This window comes from Loxodonta africana, chromosome 13 (genome assembly GCF_030014295.1).
Source record: "Loxodonta africana isolate mLoxAfr1 chromosome 13, mLoxAfr1.hap2, whole genome shotgun sequence".
Lineage (NCBI taxonomy): Eukaryota > Metazoa > Chordata > Mammalia > Proboscidea > Elephantidae > Loxodonta > Loxodonta africana.
Genome location: NC_087354.1, coordinates 73,752,764 through 73,766,145, shown reverse-complemented (window position 1 = coordinate 73,766,145; position 13,382 = coordinate 73,752,764). Strand labels below are relative to the sequence as shown.

The following is a 13,382-nucleotide window of genomic DNA, read 5'->3' as shown; positions in this document are numbered from 1 at the left end:
CTAATCTGTCTTGGAAGAAGTACAGTCAGAACACTCCTTAGAAGCAAGGATGGCAAGACTCTGTCTGACATACTTGGGACATGTTATCAGGAGGGACCAGTCCCTGAAAAGGACATCATGCTTGATAAAGTAGAAGGTCAGCAGAAAAGAGGAAGACCCTCAACAAGATGGACTGACATAGTGGCTGCAACAATGGGCTCAAGCATGACAACAATCGTGAGGATGGCACAGGAATAGGTAGTGTTTTGTTTTGCTGTACATAGGGTTGCTAGGAGTTGGAACTGACTCGATAGCACCTAATAACAATGCTATTACAAATGGAATTGTTTAAATTTCATTTCATTTTCACTGCTATTACAGAGAAATACAATTGATTTTTGGATATTAATCTTGTATCCTTCAATCTTGCCAAACTCATTTATTAGTTCTAAAAGTTGTGATTACTAAGGTTGTGTATCAACTTAGCTGGGCCATGATTCTCAGTGGTTTGGCAGTTATGACCTAGTTTGGCAGCTGTATAATGATGTAATCAGCATTGTGATGTGATCTGATATAATGTGATCACCTCCACGATAGAATCTGTGTGAGTAGCCAACCAGCTGAAACGGAGTTTCGTTGGGGGGTATGGCCCGCATCCAATATAAGGGGACTTTCTGGTAAGGCTCGTGGGCTTTTGCTCACTCTGGATCCTACAGCTGCCTCCTGTTTGCCTGACCTTCATTTCTTTGGACTTGAGCTAGCAGCTTACCTGCTGTCTTGCCTGCCCATCTTGGGATTCATCAGTCTCCATAGCCTGTGAGCCAGAGGCCTGCTGTCTGACCTGCCAATCTTGGATTCACCAGCCCAGGCAGCTACGTAAGTCAGAAGAAGTCTTCAGCCTAACCCAAGAACTTGGGATTTTCCAGCCTCTACAACTGCGTGAGCCATTTCCTTGATATAAACTGTCTATGTATTTATACTTTTTACTGGTTTTGCTTCTCTTGAGAACCCAGCCAAAGACAGTTGTTTAGTAGATTCTTTAGGGTCATGTCATCTACAAATACAGATAATTTTATTTTAATCTGTGTGCCTTTTACTAGGTTCTCCCTGATTTATGATGTATTCAAGTTATAACGAACCAAACTCATGGCCATCTGTTTTTTTGTACTACACATAATACTGTAGTATGTAATTTGCAGATGTTATAATTCTCAGATGTTCATGTTTCCGATTCCTAAAGATTTACAAAGATTCTGATAATGAAAGGCAGTAATAATAAAGGCAGTAATAATGAAGGCTAAAAAAAAGAGGTATTCGATTTACATCAGAACTGACTTAGGATGCAGTCATTGGAATGGAATCCTGTCATTAGTCAGGGACTACCTGAATTTCATTTTCTTGTCTAATTGTCCTGGCTAGAACCTCAATGTTGAATAGAAGTGGCAGAAGCAAATATCCTTCTCCTGTTCCTGATCTTAGAGGGAAAATTTTCTGTCATTCACTGTCACATATACTCCCCCCAAAAATGTATTTATCAGTTTGGCCTGGCCATGATTCCTGGTCTGCGATTTTTCTGTTACGTTGTAAATCCTGCCACCATGATGTTAATGAGGGAGGATGGGCGGCAATTGTGTTAGTGAGGCAGGACTCAACCTACAAGATTGGATTTTGTCTTGAGACAATCTCTTGAGATATAAAAGAGAGAAGTGAGCAGACAGGGTGATCTCATACCACCAAGAGAGCAGCGCTGGGAGCAGAGTGTGTCCTTTGGACCCACGGTCCCTGTGCAGAGAAGCTCCTAGTTCGAGGGATGAGAAGGTCGAGAGAGAGCGAAAGCCTTTCCCTGGAGCTGACACCCTGAATTTGGACTTTTAGCCTACTTACTGTGAAGAAATAAATTTTTCACTGTTAAAGCCATCCACCTGATGAGTAAGCCATTCACCATGAAGTATGATGTTAGCTGTGAGTTTTCTGTAGATGCCTTTTACCAGACTGAGGAAGTTTCCTTCAATTCCTTGGTTGTTGAGTGTTTTTATCATGAAGGGGTGCTAGATTTTGTCAAATATTTTTTTCTGTGTCTATTGAGATGATTGAATGAGTTTTGTCCTTTATTCTACTAATACGGAGTATTATATTAACTGATTTTCAGATGTTAAACTGGCCTTGCATTTCTGGGATAAATCCCACTTGGTTATGGTGTGTAATTCTGTTTCTATATTGCCCGGTTCAGCTTGCTAATAATTTGTTGAGGTTTTTTATAGTCACAAGAGATATTGGTGTGTGGTTTTCTTGTGAGGTATCTGGCTTTGGTATCAGGGTAATACTGACCTCACAGAATAGTTGAGAAGTGTTCCCTCCTCTTCTATTTTCTGGAAGAGTTTGTGAAGAATTGGTATTAATTTTTCTTTAAGTGTTTGGTAGAATCCAGCAGTGAAGCCATCTGGGCCTTGGTCTTTCTTTGTGGGTAGTTTTATAAACACTGATTCAGACTTTTCACTTGTTATGGATCTATTCAGAATTTCTGATTCAGTTTCTTCACCTGTTACAGATCTAGTCAGAATTTCTAATTCTTCTCAAATCAGTTTCAGGGGTTTATGTCTTTCTAGAATTTGTTCATCTCATCTCAGTTATCTAATGTGTTGGCATATAGTTGTTCACAGTATTCTCTTACAATCCTTTTCATTTCTGTAAGGTTGACAGGAATAGCCACTTTTTCAGTCCTGATTTTAATAATTTGAGCCATCTCTCTTGTTTTCTTGGTTAGTCTAGCTAAAGGTTTCTCAAGTTTATTTTTTCAATAATTTGTTGATTTCTCCATTATTTTCTATTTCATTGATTTCTGCTCTAATCCTTATTATTCCCTTCCTTCTGCTTGCTCTGAGTTTGTGTTTCTTTTTCCAGTATCTTAAGGAGGAAAGTTAGGTTCTTGATTTGAGATCTTTCTTCTATTTTCATGTAGGTGCATACAGCTATAAATTTCCCTCTAAGCCCTGCTTTTGCTGTATCCCGTAAGTTTTCCTTGTTTTGTTTCGTTTTGATTTATCAGTGCAGACAGGTTGAGTGTGCTTCAGTGATCGCTCACCTGTTGGCACAGAGGGTTCACCTCCTGCCCCCAGTTGATCTGGGCAACTGCGAGCAATGTACACATGAGATAGCTGAGGGTGCACTGGGCAGGTGCTATCTGGCAACATTGGGAATGCTCAGTCGCTCACCAGATGGGCAAGTGCTGGGCAAGGTGCAAGGCTGGCATGGGGGAGGGGGTCGCTGAGGTGCTCCTTCCATGGTGGGGGCAGGGTGGCTGGCGGGAGGGGGTGTGTGTCAAAGTGGGTGTGCGCAGGTGCTCTCTACAATGGGAGGGGGCAGGGCCGGCAACCGAGGGTCCTGCAGGTACTCTCTGGTTGGGGAGGGGTAAGGCAGGCAGCCAGGAGGAACACATGTGCTCTCTCCAGCAGGGGAGGGTGTTGTTGTTAGGTGCCTTCCAGTTGGTTCCAACTCAGAGCAACCCTATGTATTACAGAAGGAAACACTGCATTGTCCTGTGCCATCCTCACAATCCTTGTTACGCTTGAGCCCACTGTTGCAGTCACTGTGTCAATTCATCTTGTTGAAGGCCTTCCTCTTTTTTACTGACCCTGTACTTTACCAAGCATGATGTCCTTCTCCAGGGACTGGTCCCTTCTGATAACATGTTCAAAGTATGTGAGATGCAGTCTCACCATCCTTGCTTCTAAGGAGTGTTATGGTTGTACTTCTTCCAAAACAGATTTGTTCATTCTTTTGGCAGTCCATGGTATATATTCAGTATTCTTCGCCAACACCACATTTCAAAGGTGTCAATTCTTTCTTCTGTCTTCCTTACGCATTGTCGAGCTTTTCACATGCATATGAGGCAGTTGAAAACACCATGGCTTGGGTCAGACACACCTTAGTCCTCAATGTGACATCTCTGCTTTTCAACACTTTAAACAGTTCTTTTCCAGCAGCCGATTTGCCCGGTGCAACGTGTCATTTGATTTCTTGACTGCTGCTTCCATGGATGTGGACTGTAGATCCAAGGAAAATGAAATCCTTCACCATTTCAGTCTTTTCTCCATTTATCATGATGCTGCTTATTGGTCTAGTTGTGAGGATTTTGGTTTCCTTTACACTGAGGTGTAATCCATACTGAAGGCTGTGGATCTTCATCAGTGTTTCAAGTCCTCTTCACTTCCAGCAAGCAAGGTTGTGACATCTGCATAACACAGGTTGTTAATGAGTCTTCCTCCAGTCCTGATCCCCTGTTCTTCATGGAGTCCAGCTTCTCAGGTTATTCGCTCAGCATACAGATTGAACAGGTATGGGGAAAGGATACAACCCTGACACACACTTTTTCTGACTTTGAACCACCCAGTATCCCCTTGTTCTGTTCGAACGACTGCCTCTTGATCTATACACAGGTTCTTCATGAGCACAAATAAGGGTTCTGGAATTCCCATTCTCCACAATGTTATCCATAATTTGTTATGATCCACACAGTCAAACGTCTTTGCATAGTCAGTAAAACACAGGTAAACATCTCTCTGATATTATCCGCTTTCAGCCAGGATCTATCTGACATCAGCAATGATATCCCTGGTTCCACGTCCTCTTCTGAATCCAGCTTGAATTTCTGGAAGTTCCCTGTCCATATACTGCTGCAGCTGCTTTTGAATGATCTTCAGCAAAATTTTACTTGCATGTGATATTAATGATGTTGTCCGATAATTTCCACATTTGGTGGGATCATCTTTGTTTGGAATAGGAATAAATATGGATCTCTTCCAGTCGGTTGGCCAGGGAACTGTCTTCCAAATTTCTTGGCATAGACAAACGACCACTTCCAGTGCTACATCCATTTGTTGAAACATCTCAACTGGTATTCCATCAATTCCCGGAGCCTTGTTTTTTACCAATGCCTTCAGGGGAAGGGTAGCATTCCATAAATTTTTGTATGTTGTACCTCAGTTAAATATATTCTCATTTCCCTTGTAATTTCTTCTTTGACCCATTGGTATTTAGGACTGTGCTGTTTAATTTCCATATATTTGTGAATTTCTCAAATTTCTTTTTGATACTAATTTCTAATTTCACTCCATTGTGATCAGTGAACACACTTTGTATGGTTTCCATCATTTTTATTCATTGACATTTGTTTTATAGTCTAGCATATGGTCTATCTTTTAGAATATTTCATGTGCACTTGAAAAGATTGTATATTTTGCTGTTAGGCAGAGTGCTGTATAGATGTCTGTTAGGCCTACTGGCTGATAGTGTTGTTCAAGTCTTCTGTTTCCTTGTTGATCTTCTCTGTAGTGGTTCTATTCATTATTAAAAGTATTGAAGTCTTCAAGAATTATTGTTGAATTGTCTCTCCCTTTAAATTCTGTCAGTTTTTGCTTTGTGTATTTTGAGGCTCTGTTTTTAGATGTATATACGTTTATAATTGCTATATCTTCCTGATGGAGTGACCCTTTTATCATTATAAAATGCCCCTCTTTAGCTCTAGTAACGTTTGTTGTTTTAGATTTTGTCTAACATTAGTATAGCTATGTCACCTTTCTATGGTTGCCGTTTCCACGGTATATCTTTTTCAACGCTTTTACCTATTTGTATCTTTGATTCTGAAATGCATCTCCTCTAGACAGCATACAGATGGATCCACTTTTTTTAATAAATCCATCTGATAATCTCTGACTTCTGATTGGAGTGTTTTCTCTATTCACATTTAATGTTATTATCTATATAGTTGAATTTACATCTGCCATTTTACTTTTTGTTTTCTATATGTTTCATGTCTTTTTTGTTCCTCTATTCCTCCTTTGGGGCCCTGATGGCACAGTGGTTAAGCATTTGGCTGCTAACCAATAGACTGGCAGTTTGAATCCACCAGCCATTCCTTGGAAACCCTACGGGGCAGCTCTACTCTGTCCTATAGGGTCTCCACCAGTCGGAATCAAGTTTTTATTTCTCCTTTACTGCCCTTTTTACATTCAGTGAATACTTTCAATTTTATGATTTTTTGGCTACTTTTTTTATTTTCTTTGTGGTCACTCTAGGGCTTATCAAAAATCTACTTTAGATTTTACTAAATTAGTCACAGTGTTATTGTTATAAATATTACTTCTATATACGTTACAGAAACCCTGGTAGTATAGTGGTTAAGAGCTATGGCTGCTAAACAAACGGCTGGCAGCTGGTCCACCAGGCACTCCTTGGAAACCCTATGGGGCAGTTCTGCTCTGTCCTATAGGGTCGTCCTGACTCAGAATCAATTCGAGAGCAATGGGTTTGGTTTTGGCCTTTGCATATTTGTTACAAACCTAAAAATTCATTGTTTTAATTATTATTCCTTTGTTTTTTTATGTTATTTTTATTGTGGTGAAATATATATAAAATTTACCATTTTAACCATTTTTAAGTGTACAGTTCAGTGGCACATTTACAATCACCACTATCTATTTCCAGAACATTTTATCACCCCAAACAGAAACTCTGTATCTACTAAGCACTAATTTCTCATCACTCCTCCCACCTCTCTCATGCCCCTGGCAACCTCTAATCTACTTTCTGTCTCTAAAAATTTGCCTTATTTTAGACAGTTCATATAAATGGGATCATACAGTATTTGTCCTTTTGTGTCTGGCTTCTTTCACTCAGCATGTTTTCAAGGTTCATCCATGTTGTAGCATAGGTCAGAACTTCACTTCTTTTTATGGTTGAGTAATATTCCATTTTATGTATTTACTACATTTTGTCTATCCATTCATTTGCTGATGGTGCTTTTGAAACAATGATTGCAATTCAATAGAGTCAGCTTTTGGGGAGTGGGGTGCAAAGTGGGGCACTAGTAGTATAAGGAGATTTTCAAAGTTAATCACAGCTCCAAACTAAAACTAAAGGAAAAAAAAAAAAACCTATTACCACCGAGTCAATTTCAACTCATGGTGACCCTATGTGTTACGGAGTAGAACTGTTCCATAGGCTTTCCCTGGCTGTAGTCTTTACAGAAGCAAGTCACCAGGACTTTCTTCCGCAGAGCTGATGCTGGGGCTGCTTATGTACAACCAAACATCTCGTGGAATTTGTTCCTTGTTTGGAGGTTTAGGGTCATGGTTTCAAGGGGCCTCACAGTTAATTGGCCTAATAATGTGTTTTGTGCTTCTGTTCTATCTCCTAGTTCATTGCATAGTGCCTAGGGTCTTAAAAGCTTGCAGGTGTCCACCCAAGCCACAATTGGTCTCTATTTTCCTGGAGCAACAGAAAAAAAGGAGAGTCAGGAATAGGAGGAAAAAACGGAATGTGTGACTAACTGCCTCTGTGAACAACTGTCTCCTTTGTCATGAGGCCAGAAGAACTGGATGGTGCCTAGCTACCATTACTGAACATTTTGATCGATAATTCTATAGAAGAATCCTGATCAAAACAGGGAAAATACAGACCAGAATTTCAAATTCCCATGGACTCCAGACTTTCTGGAGCCTTGGAGGCTAGATGAACCCCTGAAACTGTTCTCCTGAGATAATCTTTAAACCTTAAACCAAAAATATTCCCTCAACTCTTCTTAAAACCAAACATTTTAGCTTAACTAGTAAAAAATGTCTGCCTTGAGCATTGTGCTCTTTTAAGATCTATCTATATGGGATCAAATGACAATAGCAACTTGAAAGATCAGATAGGAAAGTTACGGAGCAGTGAGCTTATGTTAACAAAAAACTAAAAAAAAAACAAAACAGGAGAGGAATAATTCAGAAAAGGAGGGTGAGAGTGGTTGTTCAACTCAAAGAATGTAATCAATGTCACTGAACTGTACATGTAGAAACTGTTGAACTGCTGTATGTTCTGCTGTGTATATCCTCAAAAACAACAACAAAATAAATCATATTAAAAAAAAAAACAAAACCCTGTGGACAGAAATATGGTCTCTAATACCCAGACTTGATACATTCTGGTTCCTTGGCATTTCTTGGCAAGTAAACCCGTATATTTCTCTGCATCTTGCCTCCCCAGAAGCACATTCTGCTAGCTTTACAGAAGCAAGTGCCAATCCAGACAAATTGAGAAAAATGTCCTATGAAAGAGCTTCTGATAGCAAAACACGTTATCTAATTCACCCTTCCCAAAACAGAAGAAAGGTAATGGCTGCAAAGGAAAACAAGAGGAAGAGAAAATATTCCTAATCTCATTCCAATAAGAACTCTCCTGAAGTCTGTTCTCAGTTAGGAGTTCCCTTTCTCTGGGCTCTCCTTACCCGAAACGGAGTGTTGATTCGGCTCGTAAGAGTGTCCAATATGTGGATGTTCTCATGCTGGTGCAACAGGATGAAACGGAGGAAGATCTCAAGTAGTGCTGGCTCAGAGACACTGCGCAGGAAAAGGTCCAGATATGCGGTTGTGGTCATGACCTCCTCCACAGTCACCTGTGACCGAAGACAGAATGAGCACAGGTGAACTTCCCCACGATGCTGCAATACATGCCCCCAATGACTCCCTGCCTCACCGCAGCACCCCCTCAAGGAAAGAACACTCCTGCCACAAGAACATACTTCAGAGTTCCATCTGAAACCCATAGCCTATTTGTGTTCCACAAACACCTAGTGCTGCTTCCACCTTTAATTCAGTAAAGGAAAAACAAGGCATAAAGAAGTAATTCAAGTGCTTCAACAACTCTAATCATTAAATGCTGTTCAAATACAATAAGGTTTTAGTGTGTAATCAAAAAATGAAAAAAAGACAATGGCAAGTGTTTACATGGTCAGTAGAGGACTAATTAGAAAGCTCCGCATAACTTGTTCATTATTAGTCATTCGATAGACATTTACTGGGATCTGCCATGTACAAGGAACATCAGAGCACACTTCCTGTCCATCAGGAAGATGGGCTATGTATCTATCTAATCAACAAATAATAATATAATAAATGACAAACGAGAGGAACAGACAAGTGCCGCAAATATTCAGACATGTTTCTGGTGAGTTGCAAGTCAAATTTTTATAACTGAATAATATACATTAAGTGTTATTTATAAAGTGCTTTAAGAGCTTATTAGGAATCCCTGAGTGATGCAAACAGTTAAGTGCTCGAGTAGTAGTTGAAATGATGATGGTTCAAACCCACCTAGAGGGACCTCGGAAGACAGGCCTGGTGATCTACTTCCAAAAGGTCACAGCCTTGAAAACCCTATAGAGCACTTCTACTTTGTGCACATAGGGTCACCATGAGTCAGAATCGACCCCATGGCAACTAACAACAACAAGTACCTACTGCTTATAAAGTAACGGGGACTTTTTTTTTACAATACAAATTAATATCTTCTACCTGGTATGATTTTTCCATGTAGTAAAATGCCAGTCTTTCTGGGAATATAATCTGAAGAGTCGAGTTTTTCAGAGAACTAAGAATTTATTCCTTTAAACATCAAAATTTTAATTTTAAACATTTTGATTGGAAATACTTTAAGAGCTAGTATACACTTCTTTGTCCTCCTAAAAACAAAATACAGTATCACTTGATAATTAGGGTCATCATCAGGGTTATCAATTGCTCTACTGCCTGTAGTATAAACCAAAAAAACAAAACTCGTTGCCATTGAGTCCTTTCTGACTCACAGCGACCCTATAGCGACCCTGTAGGACAGAGTAGAACTGCACCATAGTGTTTCCAAGGAGCAGCTGGTAGATTTGAACTGCCGACCTTTGGGTTAGCAGCCTGAGCTCTTAACACCACTGCGCCATCAGGGCTCCACCTCTAGTATAGAAACAGCCAAACTCAGATGCGTGAAGATCACCAGGGAAACAGTTCAAATCACACATTCCAACACCACACCCCAGAAACCTTAGAAACCACCCCACTATGGGTCTAAGGTACTTGATGCTGTACTTAACACATGGCAACTCTTTTTCAGTGATTATATCTTCTCTTTCTCCTTTTTTATCTTCTTTCTCCCTCCCTTTAAAGCCGTTAGCTGTCACCCTACCGTACCATTATTTGGGCTGTTCCTTTTATACAACATTCCTCTTCCCCTTGTAATTTTCTGCTTTCAAAATCCACAGATGAGGTTAGAAGCCAGTCCTCCAAATATGTCACCTAAGCGTAGACAGGCCCTGACTGACACATCGGTGCATATAGGCTCGGTGGTATCATTTCTGGCCGCTTAAATAAACATATTTCTTGGTTCTCAGCTACATTTTGGGGAGATGAGTCCAGGTGGATGTGATGTTATCAAATACATTTTGTCTGTTTTCTTTATTCTATGTAAGACATGCCAATATAGTAAGTTTGAATCCACTCTCTGGAATCTACTGAAAACTCACAGAGCAGTGTCCTGAGTGGCCCGGAGCACAGCATCAGAATGCAAACACCCTCCCCTCCTGCTGGGCACCCACACTGTGAGCCCTCAAACATTCAGCACACCACTCTCATCAGACCAACTCTAAAGGGCTCTCTGTGGCCCACATACTGCCAAGGGCAACAGGTGAGCATCAACCACTTGGCAAATAGATTACCTTGAGAAGAGTGCTTCTCGCAGACTGTCCCTACTTCTGAAACAAAATCCAAACATCCCTGTGTTTGTGGAGTTCTCTAGCCCCACACGCATGGCTCTGGTGACGCCGTCATGGGACACCACACTTGCTGTCTCTTTTCTTTACTACCCCAGTGCAGTGAACAGAGTCTGGCATGTAGAAGGTACTTCAAAAACATTTCCTGAGTGAATGGCAGCCTTCAAGGACTTAGCAATTTACGTTTGCCAGAGGTGCACTTAACTTTTCATCCTTCCCTGTCCTCTAAACGTGTTTTGAAGGCCCAGAGGTTGGGGACATTTTCTTTTTTTATAAGGACCTAAAAATAACTGATATCACCAAATATCAGTCGCAAACATGCAGCTCCATTAGCACACATCCACTCCACCACTGCAACCGCAGGGTCCTGGAGCAAAAACAACTATGCTCCAAAATGACTCAGGCAAAGTCTAAGTCCCAAACAGTAGTGACCACTGGAGAAAAGCAATGCTAATCATTCCAAATGGGCCGCGTGTGTAGTTTCTGTAAAGCAGTATTTTCAACTTCCCTGTCGAGTACGGTGAACTGGTGTGTCCTGCAGAATTTCAGGAGCTGCCTTTGCACCGTAATGCAGCATCAGCCTTTCCCCCTTAAGTTACCCATGCCCTTAATAAGCTCAAAAGCACAGCGATGAACTCTTTGGAATATAAGTCTCAGGCTCTGGGGCAGACATAAAAGGAGGGCATTAAACATCTACTGTTCACTACTCTTAGGCTGGATAAATGAAAAGATTTTCTTTCTTTTTAGAAATCAAGCTGTCATTTATAAGCTAAGAGGATTGAAGAAAGCACTTGGAGGGGCAGCATTTACATAACGTGCTATAAATATTAAACACCCAATTCCATTAAGCATCAAATTGAAAACTCTTTATAAATCGAGGTCACACTCACCTTAAATTAATACCCAAACCAGGAAAATTTGGTTTCTTTCTCTTTCCATTTCTTCCCTCCACCATAGTCTCATAGCCCTTAGAAACCTTTTATCTCAGAAAATCTTTTCCTGCCCCATTATCTTACTTTTCAGAAACTTCCTCTAATGGCCTCAAATAGGAAACTTCCTTAACAAGGATGAGACCAGGGCCTAAGTGTGGTCACTTGAAAGCTAACGATAAATCACCAGAGAAAAGAAGCTCTGTTGTGCAGGATGTAAAACTGCAGCTTCACCTAATGCCCTAAAGAAGTGTTCACAAAAGAAGAAAGTAGCATCCTGTTGGTGGTTAGTTATGAAAGACAATCACTGCTAATTTAAAGAAAACCTTTTGCCTTAGAGATGACTGTAGGTATTTATTTACCTTGGTCTATAAAGAATTGCAGGTAGTTACAAATTTCCACAGAAATAGTAAATGAGTTTCTACCTTACTGCCATATCATACACAATAATAAAGCTTAAGAATATTAAAGTTTACCAGTGTTATTTCTTACTAAAGGTAGACAGACCACAACAACTGCAATACTTAAGAAAAATCCAGTTCCCACAATCAATCACCCTTGATGAGATAAGTACAACCATGACTATAAAGAATTTATCTACGAGGCACTCTTATGTGTTACTTTTCAGCCCAAGTTCTAGAATGAAGCCCTGACTCATGTATTTAATTTTTCTGCTATCAAATCCAGTTTATCCCATTCTTTGAAGCACGTCTCTTTCTTCACTCACCTTCTCCATCCTCCATCAGCCCTTTGCCAAGTGCCCTTTACCAATCCTCTTAAACTGATGTTTTTTAAACCATGGTTTGAGACATACTAGTGGCTAGTGAAATCAATTTATTCATTCACTAACAGTTTAGACCAGATTCAAACAGAAAACATCAGGGAATATTGCATGTACTAAGAAGTACTGTTTTGTGAAACTTCTGTATACATATTTTGTTCAGGTTATATATATGTAGTATACTACATAGGTATGTGCTTTGCTACATGTTCAATAAATACATATATGGTGCAATGGTTAAGAACTTGGCTGCTAACCAAAAGGTCTGCAGTTTGAATCTACCAGCTGAACTGACTCAATGGCACATAACAACAACATACATAAATGTATAAAATAAATTTCTGTAAGCTGCAGTGGAAAACATTGAAAAGCACTACACTAACAATGATATGAAATGGAACACATAAAGAACAATACTCTAGGCATTAGTGAGCTGAAATGGACTAGTATTGGTCATTTTGAATTGGACAATCATATGGTCTAGTATACTGGAATGACAACTTGAAAAGGAACAGTGTTGAATTTATCACCAAAAAGAACATTTCAAGATCTATCCTGAAGTACAACTCTGTCAATGCTAGGATAATATCCATACGCCTACAAGGAAGACCAGTTAATACAACTATTATTCAAATTTATGCACCAACCACTAAGGCCAAAGATGAAGAAATTGAAGATTGTTAATAACTTCTGCAGTCTAAAATTGACTGATAACTACTGGTGGTTGAAATGCAAAAGATGGAAATGAAGAAGGATCGGTAGTTGGAAAATATGGCCTTGGTGGTAGGAGCGATGCTGAAAATTGCATGATTGAATTTTGCAAGACCAATGACTTCTTCATTGCAAATACCTCCTTTCACCAACATAAACAGCGACTATACATATGGGGAATCGACTCAACAGCACTGGGTACTGGGTTTATGCATATGGGCCTCACCAGATGCAATAACACAGGAATCGAATTGACTATATTTGTGAAAGAGAGGATGGAAAAGCTCAACTTCATCAGTCAGAACAAGGCTAGGAGCCAACTGCGGATCAGACCATCAATTACTCATATGCCAGTTCAAGTTGAAACTGAAGAAAATTAGAAAAAGTCCACAAAAGCCAAAGTACAACC

The 13,382-nt window shown here is 40.0% G+C and overlaps 1 protein-coding gene across 1 annotated transcript in view; it reads right to left on the bottom strand.

Annotated features, from left to right (window-relative positions):
• Positions 1-12,217, bottom strand: part of FHIP1A (FHF complex subunit HOOK interacting protein 1A) — a 53,139-nt gene extending 40,922 nt beyond the window's left edge. Inside the window, exons 1-3 of the mRNA XM_064296154.1 lie at positions 12,209-12,217; positions 8,246-8,413; positions 3,062-3,160 (exon numbers count right to left, since the gene is read on the bottom strand). Coding sequence (XP_064152224.1) covers positions 3,062-3,160; positions 8,246-8,413; positions 12,209-12,217 — 276 coding nt within the window. The remainder of the gene's footprint in view (positions 1-3,061; positions 3,161-8,245; positions 8,414-12,208) is intronic.
• Between the last annotated feature and the right edge of the window lie 1,165 nt (positions 12,218-13,382).